Source organism: Cyclospora cayetanensis, unplaced genomic scaffold (assembly GCF_002999335.1).
Source record: "Cyclospora cayetanensis isolate NF1_C8 unplaced genomic scaffold, CcayRef3 CcayRef3_contig_207, whole genome shotgun sequence".
Lineage (NCBI taxonomy): Eukaryota > Apicomplexa > Conoidasida > Eucoccidiorida > Eimeriidae > Cyclospora > Cyclospora cayetanensis.
The window spans coordinates 31,988-55,244 of record NW_020312156.1 but is presented as its reverse complement, the minus strand read 5'-3'; the positions used below and the strand labels follow the sequence as shown (position 1 = coordinate 55,244).

The window sequence follows — 23,257 nt, the reverse complement described above, 5'->3', positions numbered from 1 at the left end:
CAGAACTCACAAAGCACCATAGCGTTGGGCTATTAACGACGGTAAAGTCGCGCCTGTTTCAATAAAAACATTGAATTTATTGTACAACGAGCCATAATTCTGAAACAAAGCTATAATTTAGGTTGAAATTCCTGAGTGTCCTTCAGATGTGCCCAGCGAAGCGCCTGTACGCGAGGGACTGCAAAACCTCGCTGCCGTTGATCCACGACGCGACTCCCGGCATTTTCTTCCTTTGTCTCAGTAGATTAAATGAGTAGGAAGCCACATACGTGGTATGTGCAACCGGACTAAGCATATAAATGCTTTACCCATGAAGCCGGTAGCAAATGCAAGTAACTTGGCCTCGCCCGCGGGGGCTCCCGCGGAAGTACCCTTAACCTCCAGTGCTGCCGCTTGCCAAAGCAGCGGTTCCCCTGGTTCTTTCCTTATCGATATAGAGCCTTCTAATGTGGTTGCCACTACACCGAATGCGAGGGCGGAAGGAGACGGTGTTTTGGAGCCTCAAGTTCAACGGGGCGGGTTTTCGTCATTAGGAAAGGTGTGTCCAGCAGATGAAGGCGTTTGCAATACGAGCCATGTCATGGGGAGTGTGGACGTGCGTCTGCCGTACGAGCGACCCAAGAGTAAGAAGTTCCATAGAGCCTCCAGCTACCAGTGCCACGTCTCTTTAGAGGGGTGGCTACGGGCTTTCCCTCAATTGACCCTGCAGGACCTTGGGCCAGGCTTTTCCTCTGGAAGCTTTGAAAACTCTCAGGGCCTCAGGCTAGCGACGTATGCGTGGCGACAACAGGGGACCCCCAAAGGCGCCATTGTTCTTTTCCATTCATACACTTCGTATACACTTTTCGACTTCCTCCGGCATCAGCCACCCAATCGGCCTCTCGATGATTCCCATGACGAGGCAGCAAACTGGGTGCCCAAATATCCAGGTACATTGGTGCATGTTAGCGTGTAATACGAAGGTACATCATAAACGACCTAGGGTCCAGTAGCGTCTTGAGACACACCTCTGCATGAATGGATTCCATCAGGCGTACTTGACAGATAAATACCTGAGCTTAAATATGGAGAAGTACAGTCAGCTTGGAAATCGTTGTAGTCATAAGTATTTGGAATCCCAGATTATACTCTGGCTTTTGTGTTTTTGCTTCCCGCAATTGTCTTCTCACTGTGCCTTTTCTATACAATCCTCAGCGTCATTACTGCCCAATGTGGCCCAGCGTTTAAGCATCAAGTGTGTTTGGCCTCATTCAGGCAGTTGGGTGGAAGGCTTCTACAGGCTTGGTCTGAATGTTTACGCCTTGGATCACCAGTCGCACGGTCGTTCTGAAGGTTGGCGTATGTGGCGTTGCATCGTCTCAAAGTTTGATTGTCTTGTGGACGACGCTTTGCAATTCCTCAACGAATATGTTGCTACTGATGAATCCCTTGCACCTGACGTTCCTATCGTTCTTCTCGGTTACTCTATGGGTGGCAATGTAGTTATTCAAACGTTGGGTAGGATACACAACGGGGAGAAGGAAGCGGTACTCCGGGAAAGAGTCAACCAGGCGATTTTCCTCGCTCCGCTTATAAAGATAAGATTGGATTTCAAGACGCATTTAATGGTTAGACTTAATCGGTCCCTCATTTCGTGTTGCATGCCGAATTTGAGGATTTCGCGGGCAGATAATAGCGGAGATTGCCCATTTCTTGGATGGTGGTATCAAAGGGACCCGTTTACCTATTCCGGTGAGAAAAATGCGTAACGCCCTGGAGCTATATGTGGTTCCCATTATGCTGGACTCCGCGTCAGGTCTCAGAGTGCCGTGACCGAAATCATGTGTCCACCGAAGCACTGCTTTGGAGGGCGTGTTGGGTTCACAGTCACCTCAGCCAGCCTTTTAGAAGCCCATGAGGAAGCGCTGAGTTGCGATTTTTCTTCTCTTCATGCTGATCGCAAACGCGGAGGTGAACTGATCTGCTAAATAGGCAGCTGGTCATGCCCTCAGGGAGGACAAAATCACGTATGGTCGCTGCCCTCTATGACGCCTCTAGGAAGGTGCCCAAGGTCATTCGCAAATTCCCTCATCAGCTGAAGCTACTTTGCCTCCAGGGTACCAATGACCAAACAGTCGATTTTCACGCTCCTCTGAGACTGTACGAGTCCCCTGTAAGGCTGGACCTTTTGTATCTGTGCGGATGGAGTCACTACATCCCAAAGCACTCAGGAGCTGAAAGGCTTTTGGGCCTTGTCATCACCTGGCTAGCGAAGACACTGGGGGGGAAAGTGGTACGTTAACTGTAAGGCTGTGGGAAGTGCTGAAACTGAATAATACACTGGAGACCATTGCGGTGCATGTGGCCTGCAGTCACTTATGGAAAATATATGTTCTTTTCCGTGATTCGTTATCTCTGGTTCTTTGTGTGCTGGTTTCTGCAGCACCCGCACTCTCCTCATATGCAGCTATTTTCCCTAACCCCCGAAAGGCTTTTGCCTTCCACAGCTACTAATCGGGAGGAACCTTAGCGTGCGCTGAAGTGGCGACGACACAATAGCAACACATCGGCACAATCACAGACGCCCTCAAGGCGCACATGTTTCCGCGGAGATAGCTGGGGTACCTCAATATCTGTGAGGTGCCTGAAGCCCCCTGGGGCGCTGACATCTCAGTTTGTAATATGCAGGAAAGCTCAGGGAAGGCTCAGTCCGCGGCCTAAGGCGAGTACCCATAGAAATTTTTAATAAGACTTGAAGGCGTATGCAGGACCCTTGCGCAGCTTAGAACTTAGCTACCAGTTGCGTGTGAGTCGGAGGGTGGGAGGATTAGACACATCGATTTCATCCCATAGACCGAGCGTATCCGTCTCTCTGGTAACGCTGCATTAGAATCACGGTCGTCTAGTCAATTGCTTACATCGGGGCTGCACTGCTGGCAGCCGCTGGCGGCGAACCTACGGGGGACCGTCCGTGCCGCGTACCTATCAGTTCGCATAAGTCTAGAACCCTCCAAAGCCTTTGGAACTCCATCGTAAGAGTCCCAAAGGGGCGAACTTGACAAGGCTCCTACTGCAGCAGATTGATGAACCACTTCGGGCTCACCTAAATTTTCTGATTTCGCTGTTAAGTGAGGGAGTCTCGAAGCCGTCTTTTCCCTGCACATAACAGCACATTGATGACAAAAATGTAGGAAGTAGAGGTTTTGATCGAATTATACAGTAACCTAGTGTGGCGGCGTCCCAGCTGAGCCCGTTCTACGGAGGAACTGCATGCAACCGTATCCAATGGGGGCCCTAAAGTGGTCTAAATGCAGCACTCACTCCAGTTGCTGCTGGATTTGGCCAGTGAGAGTTCCTGTGAGTTCCGTCAGCATTTGAAGCAGCAGCTGCGGGTGGAGAATAGAATGACAGACACAAAGGGGCTTCTTCATCGTCAGCTAACTGCTAAATACCCCTTCAAACGTTTCTCACTCGATGGACTCGCGTACAAAGGACAAGGAAAGTTGATGAGAGCAGCGTCCTGCGTTTTTGATTGCCACATCCGCGAACTATACAGGCTCTAACCTCTTTGAAGAGCGAAAGAACGCCCCTCGTAAAGGTCTCCGCCAGGCTCTGCTGCTCGTTTAGATCGGTACGCAGACGCTTATTTTGCAGCATCAGTTTGACGATCGCACTCGTACCTTCTCTATTGCACTCACCAGGGCCTCTGAAAAACGAAATGCAAGGGTTCGGGCGGTGCCTCAGCTTACTCTATCCATATCTAAAGCTATTGGGTTACTTGCCGCCCGGACCCCCAAAAAAAGGAGCTAAAATTTTCCTCCGAATACCCGAATAATGCCAGGGACTCACTGCGCGGTTTGCGAGTTTCTCGAGCCTCTGCTGGCGAACTGGTTCGCACCACCTACTGGGCACCTGAGGGGCGTATTGCCTGACCGCCAAGGTGATCCCAATAACATTAATCCTTCTCTTTCCCGAACGTGCTGTAGGATCTGCTGATCAGAACAGAACAGCTCCTCCAGATCTTCTAGGAATCCTTGGAAGGGCTTAGGCTCCTCGTATGCAGTAGCGAATACAGCGCTTCCCCTTGCACATGGTGAATAGGAGGGAGCCTCCACCACAGGGCAGCTATCCCAACCTGGAGAACTCCTGCCCGAGAGTATCATATCTGCAAGGCTTCGTAGCTGACCAGGAGAGGTAGTATCGACCAAAAGGCTGCGCAGCGAAAACTCAAGGACCTCATCATCCGGTGCAAGTGTACCAGATGCCTTGCGAGAGCTCTCTATGGTGCCTCCAGTTGGCGCTTCTGCTGCTTCTGGAGCTATTTTATCTCCAGACAAGGAATGCATTGAAGAGGGCTGCACCTGGATGCGTCCTTCTCGTAGACAGGTTGTAGCATTTATGCAGCAACTGGGCTCTACGAATGACTGGGTTACCCTGGAGGTTTCCTTCCCTTTATCGGTGTATTCCTCTTCGTCCCTTTTTGCAGCCTTTGACCTCCTCTTGGTCATATTTAGAGAGGTCGAAAGTCCTTCGCGGGTGCGCCCCAAGGAGACCTCTACTGCTGCCATCGCGTCATGCCTGATGGAGCGCTCCCCCTCAAGATGGAACGTTTTCGCTTCACTTGGACAACAAAATCCACTGCCACTGACACTGGAAAGCAGCTGACTCAGCAACATTGCAGCACTCCCCTGTCCTGTTTCTGCCGTCAGTGCTGTGATTGCATTGCAAGAGGCAAAGTTGGATGCAAGCGGAGGCAACGACTCCCCCAAGGGGTCATCCCACAAGGAAGCACCCTCGAATGAAGAGATAACATTAGATGCGTTGACCTCCAGTCTTCCTGCTGGAGGCAAAGGTAACGCCAAGGGCGCCCTTTTTCTTATTTTGAGAGGAGTAGGAGGTGCGGGGTCCCTCAGCTCCCTCTTGTGGCCAGATGGTGGCTCTTCAAGGCGGCCCCCAAGGACCTCAGAGTTTTCGTGAGAAGAAGGAGCCGTGCATAGGGGAGGCCGTATCTTTTGTTGCCTCTTCGTGGATAGAACTCGGGTCAAGGGAGCCCGCTCCACCTCGTATTTCTGCGCTATACGCAGGGTCTGCAAACCCAAAGAAACATACATGAAAACGCCAAGATACTGACAACAGGCTCCCGGTTACCTCTATTCTTGCCTTGATGTACAGTATTTGCATCATTGTATCCGATTTACTTGGCACCACATTTGCATCGTTATGTGCACTATTGTAAATATCGTCATCTCACGCAGCACTACTCTCTTTCACCATAATGTTCGCCACAATGAATGTTGCGTCCATCAATGTATCCATTTTTCTCGGCTTAAGCTCCCTCAACATGTTTTCCATTCACGTAGTACCTTTTTAAGGAGCCCGACGACCTCGGAAATGAGGACGAGCTGGTCTACTGTGGCAGTTTTGATCTTGGATATGGCAGTTACTGTTGGTTTAAGTTGTGGGCACGCGTTAATCTTTTCACTGATTTCCTTCTTTAAGTCGCCCCTGCCCGCTTCTCCCAATTGCACCCTCCATACCCTTGTTATTAGGGGTCCATCTGACAAGAAACAGCAGAACCAACACAGAAGGGCTAAACAGCACAGTGGATTTGAAGGAGGGAGTAGAGGAGAGCTCGACAAGACACACTGTATTTTCAGGATGAATACACGTTCAACGAGATAATGAGTAACACAAAGAGGTGACCACTCTATTCTCATATTCCTTTTCTAGCTTTTCAGCAGAGCCAGAAGGCCAAATACATCTCTAGTGAGTTCAAGCCTGGATTTGGTTCCGTGTCGAGCATGTGCTGCCTCCAGGGCTTGGAGGCTTATTGGGTTAAGGGGGAAACTAACAAGGGGGCGCTACGCCGACACTGCCCCCAAGGAGGGCCTTTGCTTTTACATCATCCTTTGGGGGAAGGTCTCTCAAGTAGGCAACCAGTTCATCAAAGCTTCCTATCTGCTCTCCTATTTGGTTTCGCTGTGAAAGGTGCATCGCTTTTGCTGAACTTTTAGCAGCCTTCAGTAAAATGCTGATTCGCAGGCAACGGAGAGTCAGGAGGCGGTCACAGTGACGGAAGATTCAGAGAGGAGTCCCTCATGAAGAATTCGCGTCCTCGAAGTATCTGTCGTGAAACTTCGGGGTCGAAGTCAGCAAAGAAGGCGGTATTCGACTCTGCAGTTCCTAGTTCTGCAATTGTTTGGTACTGTGGGGTTTATTCTCATTTGCTAACTCCTGCGAGATGGGTTTTCATGACGAGTGAAGGCTTGCCGCTTGAGGCTTTGAAAATGAAACTGGAGTGCCCTAGGAACTTGCTGTTCTCCTGAGACTAATAATCGGTGCATTGAACGCCTGGGGGCATATGGAGACGAAATAGTTACTAAAAGCTATGTATGATATGCACCGTGGAAAGTAAACGCGCATTTTATTGTGGAAAGAATCGATGACATGCAAAAGTGTCACACCTTACCATGGAAGCCACGGGCAGAAGACTCTCCCTAGTGGAGTAACAGAAGGAGTGGCAATAGCGACACCAGTAGCTGAAGCAAATGACTACTTAAAGCCGTCGGTTCAAAAAGCTTGCCAGATGGTTAGACAGCTGCACAGAGAAAAGCCTTGCCTCCGTGCGATGGCCCAAGAGACGCTTTTGCTCTATTAGATGCACGGCCTCCGAGAAAGCCGAGAGAGACCATTGAGTATTAACTCAGTTTTTGGTACCAAGAGGAACGGATGCGGCTCCGCTAAAAGTTGCTCACTTGGCCGTTTGGCGATGCGTCTAGGAGGAACCTATCTGCAAGAGGGACCACAGCAGTGCTCCGTGCAGCTGGATGTCGTCTAACGGGATCAAGAAGGGAACAAAAACGTAAATAAGGAAGCGCGAGAGAAAAGCTCAAGACTACGAAGAGATGCAAATGAACTGTTGTTTTCGCCATACAATGTCTGATGATCCTATCGGTCCATGATTTCCGCAGCACGTATGGGCTTGTGGAAATGACTGCGGCACCGGCAGTGCTGCGTTCGCAGCCCGTGATGAAAAAGAAGCCACCTAACCGCCTCTAACGCAGGATGCTTCGAGGGCGTCTAGATGTAAGGTCTGCTGGCTGCCGATTGCAACGCGACAGATTTCTTGGCCCCACCGGGACTAAAGTACAGAGAGACACGGGTAGATACCGCCAGACCCAGAAGGTGTTTTTTCAGGATAGGAGATGGCAATTTAATGGAGCGGGCGAATGAAACACGGCAGACTAGGTGCAAGACTCGAAGGGAGACACGGCCAGGGGAATTTTCCGCGTCTCACGCTTCAGTCTGCGAAGGAACAGCAGGACAGAACAGAAATACCAAAAAATAAGTTCGACCAAAACCCTGAGAGCTTGTGGGAACGGAGCAGAAGAATCTGGACCTATGGAGTCTAAGGAAGGAGGCGCTGAGGTAACGCAGGATGGATGAAGAAGAGGGACGAGGTCAGCCACGAGGGACGGTAGAAGCACGATAGCTGCAATACATTCAGCAAATAGCACAAACAATAATGAAATATCCAGATAAATCACATATTCTTGCTTTAACTTAAACATGCGAGGAGTTTTCCTTTACCTCTCTCCTTTTCTCTCGCTTCCTGGCTGGCTACCAGTGGTTGCTAATTCGCCCCAGAAGCAGGGGAACACCATGCAAGGAAAAGATCTCATGAAAAGCGAGATTCGATGCACGTACCAGTGAACAATCAATTTAGTAGAGCAACTTTTTGCAAAGAGGACTGCAAGCCTTACGGAGGAGCCTTCTGTGCGACCTACCTAGGCGCGTTGCAGACGACAACGAACGCACTGGGGTTGATGTTCGACCTTTCGACGAACGGAGAGCAATGGATGGATTCCAAGCACGTAACTGAGAACAATACCTATAAGAGTAGGAAAAATTAATTCATTTGGCATAATTATGCCGATAGAACAGAGTAGAACCTGGTTTCACACGCTCTGTTAACCTGGTAGACACATAACTCACCTTTGTGTGCCTTCTGCCCGTTACCACCAGGTTACCGTTCAGTGACTGTTTGACTTGCATGTAAATACCTCTGATGCTGAAGCTGACCCCCAGATGTATGTTCTTAGCAGGCTCATGCAAATATCAGGATATGGATGCAGCCCTCTATGCTGTGATTGAAAGACAGCTTGAGACACAGAGAGTTCCCACGCATTATAGGCGGGCGCCAAAAGAGTGCGAGAAGTTTAAAGGATTCGCGAAGCAGACAATATACTGTCCAAGGAGCATGAAAGGGAAGTCGTGGCGCACAAGCATCAGCACTTGAGTGTGCGGGAAGCCAAGCAGCACACAAAACGCGAAGACAGAAAACATTCATAGCGAGGGAGGCAAATGGAGAGGCAAAGATAACGGTGATGCTTTAACGTACGCCGCGAAGCTTACCTCTCTTGCAATCACCGCAGGAGTTTTGTTCCTTGATCTTGCCAGCTCGGGGGCGTACTGGTAGGGCTGGCAGTTGTGTTCTGTGGCAACAGGGAGACGGCCTGTGCCTCCGATGTATCCCCTAACAATCCCCTAATAATTGAATGCAAGCAGACGGTGAAACCCTTAAAAATTCCCAGTATGCGATTAGAGAGCGCTCTACAACTCAAGCTTCTGGAGGCGTACGTGCAGCACCGCAGCTAACTGCAGGGCACCACCGTGGGGGTGGCAGGAGTCCCCTGCCAGACATTGTGGCTTGACACTTCCTCCGTTTAGCTAGTATGTTGCTGTGCATGCACTTTGCCCTGAGAGCTTCTCTGCGTTCACCTGGCAGTCGTATTGCACCGTGCATGTGGAATTCTACACGATGTACGCTACGTCTTAAAATAAAGACAAGGAGGAAGAACCAAAGAACAAAGCAACATGCAGATGAAGAGCGAAGGCATCATGGGGCGGATTTTGCAAAAGCGAGGCCAACGGTGAAGGGCACTATGCTTCACAAAGCGCGCTCAGCTGATGCATTTCTGCTACATTTGAACCCACTTAGCCCGGAAAACCCGCTTCTGCTTGTTTTGCCCTCCTTTTTTTAGGCCGTGCTTTCGGTTCTGCTTTTGCTCCCTGTGTACTCCCTGCCCCGCCCCTCTGGATGCCTCCTCTGCGTGTATTTTGTTCTGAAGGCCTCTCTTTTCTGTTCATGGGTATATCTACTTCTATAGCGGCATGGATGACGGATCGTCCTCCAGACTCCACTAGACTCGCCTTGCTTGCTCTAGAGTGCGAGGTCCCGATCAAAGGGTTCCCCACAAACACGAAATAGCCCCAACGCAAAGCACTTGTGCACATCTGTTCTTCTGCGGATGCCATTGTCGGCATTCCACGCCTCAATGCATATGTCATCAATGAGCAGAAAAGACGAAAGGACAGAGGTAGTCGATCTAGAAACTGCACAGAAGCACAAAAAGCGGTAAAGGGTGGTGCTTTAGTTGAAGTGAAGGGGAGGGAAAATGCTTTTTGAACTCTCAGAGCTAAGGAATGGGTGGACCGGGAGAAAAGGAGATAGTGAATTGAGGGGAGGCAGCAAAAGGCACAAGTTAGGAAAAGGCAACGGAAGGGGGCAGGAGTTATCAAGAAAGCTTAAGCCGAGACGGACATGAGAGAGGAGCGTACTGCCGATTTGCCTCCCCCATGACTAGAAATCCAAACTCTTGCATTCTGTGCTGGGCAGCAAAAACCGCATTCTCAGTTGTCAGAATACCTATAATATGACTAGCCTCATAATGCCCTTATTCTTAAAATTGTTGAAGTTGCCGCAGTTTTAGTGCGAACTGATGACCAATAACCTCAACAGGCCATTGCGAAAGACGAGAACAGAGAAACGATATGCCCCTTAGTTTGTGGCACTTCTTATAGGGACTATCTGGAGTGAGTTGCCCGCGCGCCAGACACATCGATACACCCGGGATGAGCAGCAGCCCACCGAGAAGGTGTCTCCTTGTGCCAAGCAGCAACGAAAGGCCCAAGGTGTAGCCCCCAAATGTACTTCAGAAGAAAGAGAATGCATTAGCCGCAAATGCAATTCATGTGTAAAATTATGGAAAATGCGGAAGCGCCTCTATGACATCAACTTTGATGGCGATGGGCTGCCCTGTGACACCGAAACCATGCAGTCGCAGTGCATTTAAATGCATATTTAGCAGTTGCGCTAGTTGGCAACGAGTGGTAGAAAGTATGCAGCATTTTTTTGAAAAAAAAACAAGGGCAAGGAAGAGGATGAAATGGCGCCATCGTGCATGGTGATTATTAGTTGGTAGTCTAAAATCAAATCCTATGGCCATGAAGCAATACATTACGCAAAAAGTGGTAAAGGAAAGAGAGACACATACAGAATGCAGAAGAGGTGGGGGGACAGTATAATGCGGGCCTATTGCTTGGGTGCTGAAAAACCTCACTGCAGAGCTCGTTTCCGTCTTGCTTATATTTAGCAAGTATACCACAAGAAACACGGCAAGCGACGAGCAGGGGCATTATGAAGCGCGATGCAACAGGATGACCACGGAAGCGAAGGGCCTGGGTTCAAAGAGAAGAGAGGAGCTGTGCAAAAAGGCGCAGAGGGAAGGCAATGACAATACAGGCCACGGGAAGTACAAAAACAACGATGCCAAGCGAAGAGCAAAAAACTAAACTCAAGGGGGCGGGAACAACTGCGAAACTGGGAAGGTGCTGCATCCAAAATGCAAGGCAGTAGTAACAGCAATCTACTGGCACAAGAGCCTAAATACGGATGCATCTTACATGATGGAAGAAGGGACCATTTTTGTAAGGCGCGTTAGCTTTGCACGAGTCGGAGGCAGAAGCGGTTCTTGGAAAGTCAACACCCCATCCGCCCTATGTCACCCCTTCGCTTCCCCGTCCAGCACCCCAAGTAGCTTCAAGGAGGCATTATAGACGCAATTCGTGCAGCGCACAAGAGGACCCGATGATTCAAGCGGTCGAGGCACTTAGTTAGCTGCCGAGCAAGAGCTGAGCTCGCCAATATCATAAAGAAAGCGCAGGGACTAATGGGGAAGGAAGCAAAACTGCGAGTGGGCAAAGGAAAGAGCGAGTAGGCAGGTAGCAGCCCATAGGAAAAGGGATGGCAGTTGGTTCTACGATCCTAATGAAGCCGTCCAGTGCATCGATTGACAGGATGTCAGCATTGAACGCCGCACCCTCTGTCTGATGATTCTGATTATCCCGAATTTCCTCTCGACCAGTAAGCGAAAGCAAAACAGAGAGCTCACTTGTCTGCCACTACACGCGCCGATGAGCGACAAAAAGGCGGCGGGGTGAAGAGTAAAAGATTCGGCAAGTGACCAGGTGGAAAACCCAACGCAATAGGCGCTCAGAATTTCACGACCCCTAGGATACCAAGGCAAAGGTTTGGGCGCATTCATACTAGAGCTTTAGAGGTGTAGAACTGGAGACAGGGGAAAAAGTCCATGCAGGTATTAATTTTCGTCGCTGCTTGACACATTCAGCTGCAGCCCACCAAATGCATTCGGGCTTGCGGCTCGTTGAGGATGTGGCAAAGGCGATTCTACTGCCGAAGGGACCCTGAGACCTTGCAAACACCATTGCAGTCAAAATGTCCCCTTGCTTGTGAGCCAACCTGCAGTGAACACATCAGGGTGCATTGACACTTGCATGCCCTCTGGCAAGGACGGCAGGCAAACACCCGCACGCATGTATCTTTGCATCCACGCGCATTTGAAGTTATTTGTTAGTTCCTGAGCCCTCTAGCATGTCCTTCAGAATGGGCCAGACTGAAGTAAGAAGGGAAGGGCAGGAAGCCTCACTCTATGGGAGGTGCTTCTTTCCCAGCCTAACGATGCAGCGTGCTTCTAGAATACCAAGCAAGCAATACCAATTGATGGACACTGTTTGCAAGACGGCGGCGCTTAGCCGGAGGATGTGTATCCTTGCCTACAGTCAGAGATGTATGTGCTAGCAGTTCAATATGTCCGCGCCGGAAAAGAGACATGATGCTAAATCAAAGGTGAGTGACCAAGATCACTTACCCAATAAATGGAAACAACCAAAAATGAAGGAGCAGAAAATGGAGAAAGAAATAGAGTGAGAAGAAACGACTGACTGGCGGGAACATAAAGGCTTCGGGTATAGAGGAGAAATGGGTGAATAAACAAAGGGAAAGGCGTATTGTGGTGTTTGCTTAAGCGTACAGCTGAGGTCCGGCCATGTGTATGCTGAAGTGGGGATACCACACACTACACTGTGCTTTACAATGAGGCTCGGTGGAAGTTAGCAGACTATCATGAAAGTGAGGCGTTATTGGAGCCATTTTTTGTGCTCTTGAGTAAACGTGGTAGTAGGGCTTTCTGTGAAGGTAATACAGCAGTCGTGAGAAAACTCCAAATGAAAACGGAATAAAATGGAATGATGAAGTGAGGCAGGATTCGCAAGAACATGCGGCCCTGTGCGTCGTAGTGCTCGATTTGCTGTAACCGCAATTACTTTGTGGGATGCACTAGAAAAGCGAGACGCAGGCGTAAATCAACTGATGCGCTCCCTGCTGTGACGACATCTGCCATTAACTCGAGGAAAATACCTTGTTAATCAAAACGCAACAAGCCAAAAATGTCTGTAGCACGTCAGTCGCGATAAAATAATGTGATTTTCATTGCTGAGGACCGTTGGTCGGTCCAGCGTCCATTAGATCGTGGGTGTTCCTATGTGCTCTGTACAGTATCCACTTTCTTTCAACGCCAAAACCGTCCAGTTTATGATGCTTTATAGTCTCAAATACAATTATAAACGAGCTTGATTGATTCGAATAGATAATGAGGCATTCTGTAATGCTTAAACATCTGCGTTTCATGTTGAGCACCTCTGGCTTGCAGTGTGCAGACTTCAAGGCGCGCTGTGGAAGCCAAGGAGCCACCGCTGCGCAACGCTACCAATTCTCTCCCGTTTCTGCAGTAGCTTCTCGCATATTCTTGATGAAAGCGACCCTTAGCACCTGAGCGTGTTAATCCGTATTCTTCTCACGTAATGGGCGTTTGCTTCAGAAGTCTCCGGCGAGTCCTTCGGCTCAACAGCTTGCCCATGTGGCCCTAACATTGCATCGGGTTTCTGTACGCATAACAAAGCCCTGTAGAGCCGAATCTTCTCAAAACTCCACGTATTTTCTTCTCAAATCCCCACCAGCCCACCTATTTCAGCTGTCGGTTGGAGTTCTGAGCAAATACGGCAGAGCTCTCCCCGTTGCGTTAGTCGCTGGCAGCTGCTGTGGATGGTACCTCAGCGTCTCTTCTGGCATAACAGCTTTGCCTCACCGCCTGCTTTCACGTTTACCTTTTAACTTCTTCCGCTATATTGGCACGAAGGGCACGATGGGTTTCTGCACGAAGAATAAGGCCAAGGCCCCAGCCAAGCGGGCGGCGCCTGCAACAATCGATGCGCAAGAGCCTCAGTTGCTCGCTTCCCTTGTCCCCGAGGAAAAACCGGTTGAGGCCCGGGGGGATGAACACCAGGAAGAGGGGCAGGTCATGCCAACGCCCAGAAGTGGTGTTGACCGAAAAGAGCAGAGTGAAGAGGGGTGCCAAGATGATGCCGGCAGGGAACTCCCCCCGCAGGGACTCGGCACTGCGGGTGTACACGGAAACCCTCCGCCAGCACGTTATGATTCAACTGCGACGTCATGCGCTGGAATGACTGATGCAGATGCCTTAAGCCGGGGAGGCACTCTTCTGAAAAGCGAACAGCAGCAACACCAGATGGGTGCTGCCGCTGCCGCTGCTGAACGGGGAGAACATAGTAGGCAGTGTTTGTCACCTCCTCAGGAGGCAGATGAAGAATCAATAGGGGCTCCTCATGGAGCTGCAGCAAAGCAAGAGGCCAAGGCCTCGTCCCCCGCATCACCAGAGATGGAGCAGCAGCAGATGGAGGGGGCTTCCCAGTATTTGGAACCAAACGCTGAGGAGAAAAAAAGGCCAAAGGAATCACATGCAAGCAATTTTGCTTCACGCATGCAAGAAACCTTCACCTCAGTGAAGCAGAGCTTCAGTCGAAGCTATCAGAGCTTCCGGTCAGGAAATTTAGGCGAAAGTTTGAGGCAGAGTTACTCTGGCGAGTCCACAGATATGCATCCTGCTGAAAAATGCATATGTGGTGTTTTGAATGACATAACAGAGTTCGGGGAGAAGGCGATGCCTTGCGTTTTAGGGGAGCATGCAGACGCCGGTACGGAGGAAACAAGGCCGCTCCCTCTCCAGATAGCAATGCTTGTAGACACACCCGGAGGTCCCTATGTGCGCTACATCCCGGATGAGCTGGTGTGCGATGCTATCGAAATGGGATTCATTACTGAAGAAGAAGTGCACAGGCAGAAGGAGGAATGGGAAAGAAAGTATGGCTTGATTCCCATTGAATACACCCCAGCAGCTTCCTTTAATCGACAAGAGATGATCGCATGAGCAAACCCGAGGGAAGGATAGAGCTCAGAGAGAAGCTCGTCAGTGGCGTGATAAGAAGAAGCCACACCTCGTGGTGTACAGGCATAGCAGAGCACGCAGCCATCCGCAGAAAAGGAAAACCGAAAGAAAAACCAAACACAATTTTATGGCAGTTCGAAAACTGCACTCTTACTATTTATTTGCCATTGGACTGCAGGTGTTTCCTTATACGCGTGTTGTTTGCCCCTCTTGTTCTTCGGATAGTCGCCTTTGCGCTATAGTTGCCGCAAAGCGTGACACTATCGGTAAGAAACCTAGTAGACCATTTTATATCCGAGGAAACAGCACATAAGCTCATATTTCGATAGACAATATATGTACGGAATTTCAGGCGTCAGAGGCGTATACTCGACCATCCAAAAACAGCCTGGGGCTGCTCACACTGTCAGCGTGTGCCTTTTTGTGTTGGTACACCTGTCCTTGTTGCTGCTGTTGTAGTTTTTCGCGTTGATGTTCCCCCGTCGTTGTTCCTGCTTTTAGCACAGAAGGGTGTAGGCAGAGACCAGTAGGGGTTTGCTTTTTCCATGGGAGAAGTATGCGTACAGGGCGAAATGTCACTTTTCGTGGGCGGGCTTACAAAATGGAAAGACACGAAGAATATAGCGGAAACTCGCAAGGGGAAGGAAGCAAACGAAAGTTCGTAGCGCGCGACGTGCGCTGCGCGGCCAAACGTGAAAGCTGAACGAGCTTACCCTAAGGAAGCAATAGCAGCATGAACAATGAGGAAGGGATTGAGTAAGAGAGGCACGGGCTGGCCCTCCTGGAGCCACTCACTTGGCTGTTCCCAGTGCCCCAGTGACTTATTGCGTTTGCTTGTAAAGTAGTGCCTGTACATCATTTTCGGTCGGCTCGCCGTGCCGTAAAGGGTGGGCATCTGCTAATTGCTGGTGGATAACGTAGAGGCAAAACCTTCACCGTAAATTTATCTGGCTAAGAGGACCCTCATGGAAGACCTCTCATGTAGAACAATCGTTCCCACCTGGTCTCCCCCGTAGCCCCCCGAGAAACACTTTATGGACCATTACAGTGGGACGTAAGCCCCCTGAAGGCTCAAACCCATCTAAGATTCCCTTGAATTCGTTAATTGGGTGATGGAGTGCGATTTAAGCGGTGTGGAGGCCTGCTTCAATCCTTGAGATTAGTCCCAAAAAGGGCCCCTTCTCGACGCGCCCCCCTTTGTGGCTGTGAAAGACTCCCCATCAGGTTCCCTGCGGCCGCTCCTGAAACGCGCCATTGGGGGCCCCTGATGGGCCGCTTAGCTGCTGGAGAGCGCCAGAAAGTCTAAGCCACCTTTGCATTCTGCCTTCTTCAGTCCACTCGATTGGAGCCGTTGTGGAACCGACCGCCCACAGGCGCGGCGCGAGAAACGCGGGGAGGAGGAGCATAGAGACGAGGTGTGACATCGTCGGCAAAATCTTAATCCTACGTATGACGAATGGCAAGGCATGATACTGAGGATACCGACTTAAGATCGCCGAAGCCGCATGAAGCGGGGCGAGAAGATGCAAGGAGTTATGCGCAGCAGAGCTGTGGACGTGCTAGTCTTCTCTAAGGGAAGCGGTACGAGCAAAAACACGCAGCTACAGAGGCTTCGAGGCGCCCTCGTTGCGCTGCCTCCAGAGACTCTCATTGGTGCCATGTTCCTGTGCACCAGACGATGCAATAGGCAGGCACTTTCCAACGGCGAGCGAGCGCGAAAGCATACATCAGAGAAGCAAACGCGAGGAGCCCTTACCGGTCAAGAATAAGTGCCTTCAATCTGTCCTCGTAGGAGGAATACCCCCAATCGCAGAAGTACAGGCGAAAGTGCTGCAGCCTGCGGCACGCCCAAGCACCAAGTACCCACCGAAACCAAGCCACCATATTGGGGACCCCATGCGAGAGAAGAGGACCGGGGTGCGCCATCAACGAATTTCTTTAAACTTGCCTGGGATCCTCTGCTGCAGCTTGCAGTGTCTCCACGTCATCCTCGATAAAGTGGGGAACCCCCTTGAATCCCCTTGCTCTGTGGTGCTGCCACAGAGCAAGGGCTCCGCTAAGCTTTCTCTCTATCGCAGCCCGCCTCTTACCGTTGCCCCCCGCCGCCTCCAAATTGGTCATGGCGGAGAAGCAACTTGAGGCGTGCAGCTCGCCCGCGCCTCGTTGGCCCGCTGCGTCTGCCCGCTGTTCATGGGGCAACGGATGCCCACAAGTCACCGAGGAGTCCTCGCGCGCGGGTGGAAGATCCGCCAGTGCCTCCCCGTGGTGATCGTTACCGATTTTTCTGGGCCTGTGGCCTACCGGGTCCGTGCCTAGGAGAATACCGTCTACCCCTACCACGTGCACTCTCTCAAGCGCTTCTTTGGGAAGGCCCAGGGCTCCCAGGATCTTGCGAAGGGACGCGGCGCTCTCCAAGGAAGAGAAAACGCTCACAGGGCGGTTCCACGACTGTGGCGCAAACAGAAAGACGCAAAAACAGACAGCAGACACGCGTTCTGCTTCGCAGGCACGGCCCTAGGCTCGCTGCCCACCCCTGCCAATGGGGCTTCCCACATACACGTAAACGCCGCTTTGCACAAAGAGGCAGCGGAAGAAGACGCAGAAGCGTGGAGCGTCAAACTAGATAAAAGACATCACAGATCCACCATGCGCGCCGAACACGCACTCGACCGGCGCGACGTGGCGGCTCGCGCCAAAAGACTGGTGCAAGGCCGTCTATTCCCGCTCTGCTATATACACAGGTGTGGGCATTCGCGCAAAGAGAGCAGATGAGCGGGCGCGGAGAGACGAAGTACAACTCCATCTTAGCCAGCCTACAGTCGTGACGTGCTTGATGGCAGCAATGGCCGCAGAATTGAAGCCCTCATACAGCCGACGAGTAGGCCCATGAGTCGGCACTTCTTCCAGAGGAATCCTCCAGGGCGCAAGCGCTAAGTGCGCATCGGCAGCAGCTCTTCGCGCCGCAAAAAAGTGCTGCAGCCTCACACAGAGTGTAAGAGAAAGCAGCGGATGCGATGGGGCCCGTAGGAGAAAGCGGAAGCCGCGGAAAAAGCAGACAAGAGGCAAGGTGAAGGTCGTGACGCGCACACCACGGGCCGAGTGGCCGCAGAGGGGTCAAACTCGCCTCTTGCCCGCGCAGTTATAGGGTCAAAGGAGGCCAGCCATCTCGCAAAGAGGCATCGTACGGACCTGGGTAAGGCTCCGCTCGTCGGTTTTCAGCTTTTCTTTGATGAAGGCAAGAGTGCTTTGCGAGTCGGCAGGCAGGCCCCAGGGGAAGAGTGGAAAGCCGCGCCTGAATTTGAGAGTATCGCGAAGGTTCCCTGGGCTGCCGTCCGTTAGCAGGAGGGCCTGCTGTGCAGCATTCATCTCTGCAACGCTCTCCTGGTACTTTTTGAGGCGGCGGGCAGCGAAGGCATCAAGCGTCACCCCCAGCTGCTCCTCGGCTGCCCCGACAGCAACGAGGCACTGCAGCAGAGACCCTACGATGAACCCAAACGAGGTCGGCGGAGAGCCGCGCCGGAGAAGAAAGGCCACGCGCTCCCTCAGCCAGTAGGGGGGAGAGGCGAAGCGTGACTGTCGCAGCAAGCGCGAAACATTTACGGCTTCCACTATCATGGAGTGCCTAGTGTCGGCGGCTTCCGCCTCCAGGGCACCTCCTCTGAGGATCCCACGCCGTCTTGCCGCGTGAGAGCAGTCTTGCGCTGCATGGGCTCCCGCTGTCCTCGCGTCTCCCTCCGGAGCAAGCCAGCTTCCCCTTTTGCGCCTGAGCTCTTGCGCGCCCACAAACCGCTTCGCGGCCGCAAGAGCCGTTGCTGCTACCTCGACAGCGCTCAGTTGCAAGGCTCCGTGAAAGTTGATATAGTAAAAGTCATCGCTGCCACCCCGCAGGGTGGGATGCAGCTCTGTTCCAGAGTCAAACAGACTCAGTGGACCCGATGAACCCACCACGCGTTGCAACGCCCCGTCAGCATCCCGCGACAATGCCTCCCAGCGCTCACCAGCAGCAGCACAAGACGCGGCGGACGCCTCCGGAGCTGCACACGGAGCAGTGCCAACAGATGGCACCGAGTGTGGCGCCATAAGCTGGGGATCGACCTGCGGGGGAGACATCGTTTGTGGAGGCAGCACACTGTCAGGCAAACCTGGACTGAAGGATACTAGCCCAGTACGAGCTGCTGGTGCTGAGGGGGATTCTCCTGCTGGCACTGCGGCTGCAGGGGACTCTGCCGCTGCAGCCGTTGCAAAATTACAGCGCCTGAATTTTCGGCGAGACGGTCTGCGCGTCTGGCCGCGCACGTCGAGAAAGGCGAGAGCCAGTCGCCGGCCGCCCCGCTGTTCAAGGGTGGCGATCCTGTGAACCCACTGGCTCGCAGCAGGGGGCGTCTGAACACCCCATTGAGCTGGGATGATCACAGGTCGCTGACGCACCACCCCGTGGGACGAAGGGATGGAAATCAAAAACGCACACACCAGGAAAGAAAGCGACACAACTAGAGGGGGTTGAGCTGCGGCGCTGAGGCCCTGCATCAGAAAACATCGAGGTCTGCACGAAACCAGGAAGAAGGGATGGAGAGAAAGCAACCTGAAGGAATGCAAGAATAAGCGGATGCTCCAAAGGAAGTGCAATGTGTGGTCTGTAAGCGTTGGCCCAAGAAACAAGACCCGCCAAGACAAGGGCAAATCAAACAGAGGGAAAATAGAGAAATCGGGGGAACGAGGCCGAAGGCAGGATATCCAGGCTTCCCAACTGCTGCGTTACTATTTGCGCGTGCATTTTTTGATTCTGCAAAAGCCCGTCTTTATTTTCATTCGTCCACATTGGTAGTCCTTTGAAATCCTGTGCCGCTGCGTGTAAAGTCCGTCTTGCCCATCGGCCCTTGAAATTGAGAAGCAGCGGAATACAGAATAAATACCCTGCATTCTTCCTGTTATCAGTACATAGAATAACCGGTTTTCTAATGAAACGGGGAAATAGGGGGGGCTGCATGCCCGGTGACCCCGTGGCTGCTGAATGGAACCTACGCAGGTACTGTTACTCCAACACCTGAGCCCTCCTTTCAAGCACAAGAGCTACCTTTTCCTCTAGAAAGGAGCTTATGGACGAAACAAGGGATGACAAGTTCACCGGGTATGCACGCGGAGTCGACAAGCCGCACCATCACTGATTTGGTAGAATCCAGCCCCGTTACTTCACTTGTAGTTTTCCTTTTACCTGTTTGATTACGTAGTGTTCGTATGAACCTCCCCCAGCGCATATTCCTCTGTTCGCCTCCTTCCTCTATATGGCAAAATTGAGGCAAACATTTCTTGAAATTCTCCGGAAAGCGAACTGTGGGTGAAACGCGACTTGAAAGCGCAAGCATCACAAAACACAAGCATGGATTGGCCTACAGGTCTCAGCGCAAAGCGCTTAACAAGAATTCGTAAAGCTTCATCTAAAGTAGATGAGAACTCAAGAGATTATTTTTTACCGGTCACGGTAGAACTGCTTTGTGTAGCGCCCCCTCTAGGGTCTCCTTTGGTAAACAACGCCTGACGCACGCCACACTTCATAGGAATATTGATTGTTCTTTAGGAGAGCTACCTCCGTCCCTTCCTTCACCCCTGACAGCTTCGGTAGAGGCAAGGGGGAGAAGTAACGTGCGAATTTGTGCACGCGCCAGGCTTCCGAGAAGTTAAAGCTAGTTGCTCATAACATCTAGCGCATGCGCACACAACATTGAGCCTTGTAAAATCTAGCAAACAGTGCTATTCAATCAATGAAATGAAGAAACGGAAGAACCAACTATTTCACATTTAACTGATCCTTGGCTAAATTTACTAGTGGAAGAGAAAGCCTTAAAGTATTACTTAGCCACATACATCGCCCCTACCCATTTAGAAATATGCACTCCCTTGTTCTGTACCTGCTCGTCATAAACAGCTGCAGAGTGCAGGAAAACGGAAGAGCTCTCGCACTATCGTCAACCCCCAGGCAACCAGATATGCAAAAACAGTACGGCGAAGAAATGCGTCAATCGATGAAGTGATATCGCAAGGAAGACATGCACTAACCACCAATGAACCAGGGACCTTGCACATACGATTACGGCAACACGATATCTTGTTGTCCTCCGAGCGCTGAAATGTGTGCGCCTCCTGGTACGATCAAGAAAAAGAGAACTAAATTGATGAGCAAAATCAGAATGCGCACTAGTTCACTGGTAACTCCGTTCCCCGCATAGCAGAATATCTGCCTGCAAACACGCCAATTGCACGTACCATGGTCGAGTTCGAGGCCCTAAGAGGCAAAAGCAAGAATCTAGGGAGGGCCTACATGCGAGTACCTGCGCATATTCTGAATGTAGACAAACCTGCAAAATGATAGCCGGCAACTTTGCAAGCTACAACCAAAAGTAGAAGTGAGTATGATACGCAGAACATACACGAGAGCGAGCGGTAACCAAAAACAGCGAGGAACGCAATCCAAGGCGACTAGCGCTGTCAAGTAAAGAGAGTCGCAAATTTTCCCGCACGCAGCCACCCACGCCGCTGCTCCTTCGTCAATCACAGGTTAACATTCCCATCACCTTTTCTGTAGAGCCTCCCGGCTACAATACGCTTAGCTCTCAAATTGCGTCGCCCGCCTCCACGCGAGTCTATTACCTACGCATCAATAAAACCAAAATCTGAAAGGAGCTTTGGAGCTTTTAAAGAAAGTCTCTATCGATAGTTTTGTGTCACATGCAAGCCGAAAAACAATTGATGCAACAAGGAAGATCTTCGATTTGCGGCAGGTTGACATATGGTCCTCGTCGCCTGGTCTCAAACTTCTTGGTCCGGTCACCTGTGGGGCGCATTTGTTATGGCCTGCCGAGCCACCAGGACAAGTCTCCAGGCTCGATAAACGCAGCCGAATGCCAGTCATAATAATTTCGTGTATAAATATCTCGAGCTCTGCGTATGCATATTCTTCTGCAAGCCATTCATTCTATGAATCCCTCCACCGGTAACGGCGGCTGCCAACCCCGCATTACCATGTCCAGGCGTGGATTAGGGGTTTTCCAGTGTCGACCATGAAAGCAGCAGAGTAAAGGATCGACGAGTATGCCGCTCTAATTTGAGCCCACTCAGCTCAAAGAGCAATGTAAAGCCAAATAATTAGATTTATGTGACAAGAGTCTTGCATACTGCAGAGGTGTGGGGTTGGTGTACCCTGTCTGCGCTCTACCTCATGAATGGTTCTCAGTGGTCTTATTTTGTGAGTATGTGGAAGTGCAACAAAGGCACGCCAGCACTCACTCTAAAAAACGCTAATAAGCTTCTGTTCCTTATCCTTAATGACGCTGCTGAAAAATCTGCGAAGCTTTCCAGGCATGAGTTAAGAATGTCCAGGCGACTATTGGAGTGCTCAAGCTGTTTCAAGCAAAGGATGGAATACGCATCTCTGCTGTGTTCGACAACAACGTGACACTATCGAGGTTTCTGACTTTCAGCATCTCGACAATCAGGTGTGGTCAGATAAGGATAAATACTTTCATGAACGGGAAGGCTTTGCAAGGGGCACACTTCAAAGAAGTGCATGACTTTGCTTGCTGAAGATCTGCGCATTACAGTGCATACTCCCTGCCGCGTAACGGAGTCAATAACAGCAAGAGACAGTCATAGCTTTTCTGATAAATTTAGAAGTTTCCTCGGATGGAAACGATGAAGGGGTTTTGCTCAAAACGGCAAGGGACAGTAAAGGAGGGATGCACCAGCAAGTGAGTTATTGCTTTGCTTTGTATCAGAGCATGCCAGCTTCAACGCAGCGGTGCTGATTTATTTGCTATACTGGATGTTGGTATTTGCAGCGGTTGCTCTGGTGTCATAGCCGCCGGGTATCATCTTGGGACACGAGTGGCTCCGCCGCACAAAAGTAAAGGACAAAAGCGTCCCGACTGCTTGTTGGCAATCACGTTGGTGATTTCCTTACTGAACTTCAGTGTAGAGTTGTACCGCAGAGGGCCAGCAAGCCAGCGAACAGCTCTAAGGTTATCCAAGGCATCAAATTTTCGATGAGGGACACTAAAAGCCGATGGTCGGTATAAACAATAAACTGAGAGCCAAATATATAGTGCCAGCACTTTTTCATGCCCTTTCATACAACTAAAACGTACTTCCCTCACTGGGTGCGGCTTCTGAATTTTGGCAAAGCGAGGACAGTTAAACACAATTTTCCGGTCTTTCGAGGAACCCTCATTGGATTAGAAGAGAATGGTACACACAACTATGTCACTAGCATCTGATGCCAGGAAAAAATGAGGCTCATAATCGGGCAGCGTAGGTACCGAAGGAGCTGTTACGGCTGGCAAGCTTCCCTGCTACGGCATCAGCCTCCTTCGTCCAGGTCATAGGCAGCCTTTTCTGAGGTAGATTACTCAGACATGCAGAAATCCGGTCAAATCCAGGGATGAAAGTAGGTAGCATAACACAAGCGCAAGGAACTTCGCACTGTCCTTGCGGGTGCATGAAGGTAAAGTTTGAGCTTTGTACGTTTAACTTTTTGGCCGATTCTGCAGTTTAAAGGCATAAGAACACATATTACTTAGAAAAATGGGTACTCGCATGACACTGCTCTCACCGAAGCCGCTGTAGCGCACGTCCTAGATGCTGTAACTGCTAATCAACGTTTCGACTAAATCATATGACGTCGTTCATAAAGAGGTCACCAAGTTGTCTGGAATGGACTCAGCAAAATCTCGGGCAGGTTGACAATGCATTACAGCCAGATCACTATCGAATCCAAACGGCCTTCAGGTATTCTCGAGTTCGCTAATGCGATTTTGGAGCGCCATGTTGTGGCTGCCATCAAG

At 50.9% G+C, this 23,257-nt stretch overlaps 3 protein-coding genes across 3 annotated transcripts; 2 read left to right on the top strand and 1 right to left on the bottom strand.

Moving 5' to 3' along the window:
* Positions 1 to 310: 310 nt before the first annotated feature.
* LOC34624477 lies at positions 311 to 2,509 on the top strand. Its single transcript, XM_022737558.1, has 4 exons — positions 311 to 929; positions 1,255 to 1,731; positions 1,992 to 2,272; positions 2,423 to 2,509. Exons 1-4 carry the CDS (start codon positions 311 to 313, stop codon positions 2,507 to 2,509), a joined length of 1,464 nt encoding a protein of 487 aa, XP_022589794.1.
* Positions 2,510 to 13,322: 10,813 nt separating this feature from the next.
* Positions 13,323 to 14,405, top strand: LOC34622430. Its single transcript, XM_026337857.1, has 2 exons — positions 13,323 to 13,696; positions 13,751 to 14,405. The coding sequence occupies exons 1-2, from the start codon at positions 13,323 to 13,325 to the stop codon at positions 14,403 to 14,405; spliced, it is 1,029 nt and encodes a 342-aa protein (XP_026193642.1).
* A 1,238-nt stretch (positions 14,406 to 15,643) lies between these two features.
* On the bottom strand, positions 15,644 to 18,960 carry LOC34622431. The gene is made up of 8 exons (XM_026337856.1): positions 18,815 to 18,960; positions 18,173 to 18,678; positions 17,613 to 18,079; positions 17,149 to 17,396; positions 16,955 to 17,042; positions 16,372 to 16,871; positions 16,180 to 16,260; positions 15,644 to 15,866 (listed from the first exon to the last, which is right to left on the bottom strand). The coding sequence occupies exons 1-8, from the start codon at positions 18,958 to 18,960 to the stop codon at positions 15,644 to 15,646; spliced, it is 2,259 nt and encodes a 752-aa protein (XP_026193641.1).
* Positions 18,961 to 23,257: the final 4,297 nt, after the last annotated feature.

Coding starts and splice junctions, on each gene's coding strand:
- LOC34624477 (XM_022737558.1), top strand. CDS start 311: ATGAAGCCGGTAGCAAATGCAAGTAACTTGGCCTCGCCCGCGGGGGCT. Junction 930..1,254: donor CTGGGTGCCCAAATATCCAG/GTACATTGGTGC, acceptor GGCCTCATTCAG/GCAGTTGGGTGGAAGGCTTC. Junction 1,732..1,991: donor GGACCCGTTTACCTATTCCG/GTGAGAAAAATG, acceptor TCATGCCCTCAG/GGAGGACAAAATCACGTATG.
- LOC34622430 (XM_026337857.1), top strand. CDS start 13,323: ATGGGTTTCTGCACGAAGAATAAGGCCAAGGCCCCAGCCAAGCGGGCG. Junction 13,697..13,750: donor CTTCTGAAAAGCGAACAGCA/GCAACACCAGAT, acceptor AGAACATAGTAG/GCAGTGTTTGTCACCTCCTC.
- LOC34622431 (XM_026337856.1), bottom strand. CDS start 18,960: ATGTTTTCTGATGCAGGGCCTCAGCGCCGCAGCTCAACCCCCTCTAGT. Junction 18,080..18,172: donor GCTCAGGCGCAAAAGGGGAA/GCTGGCTTGCTC, acceptor GGATCCTCAGAG/GAGGTGCCCTGGAGGCGGAA. Junction 16,261..16,371: donor GCTGCAGCAGAGGATCCCAG/GCAAGTTTAAAG, acceptor GGCGTGCCGCAG/GCTGCAGCACTTTCGCCTGT.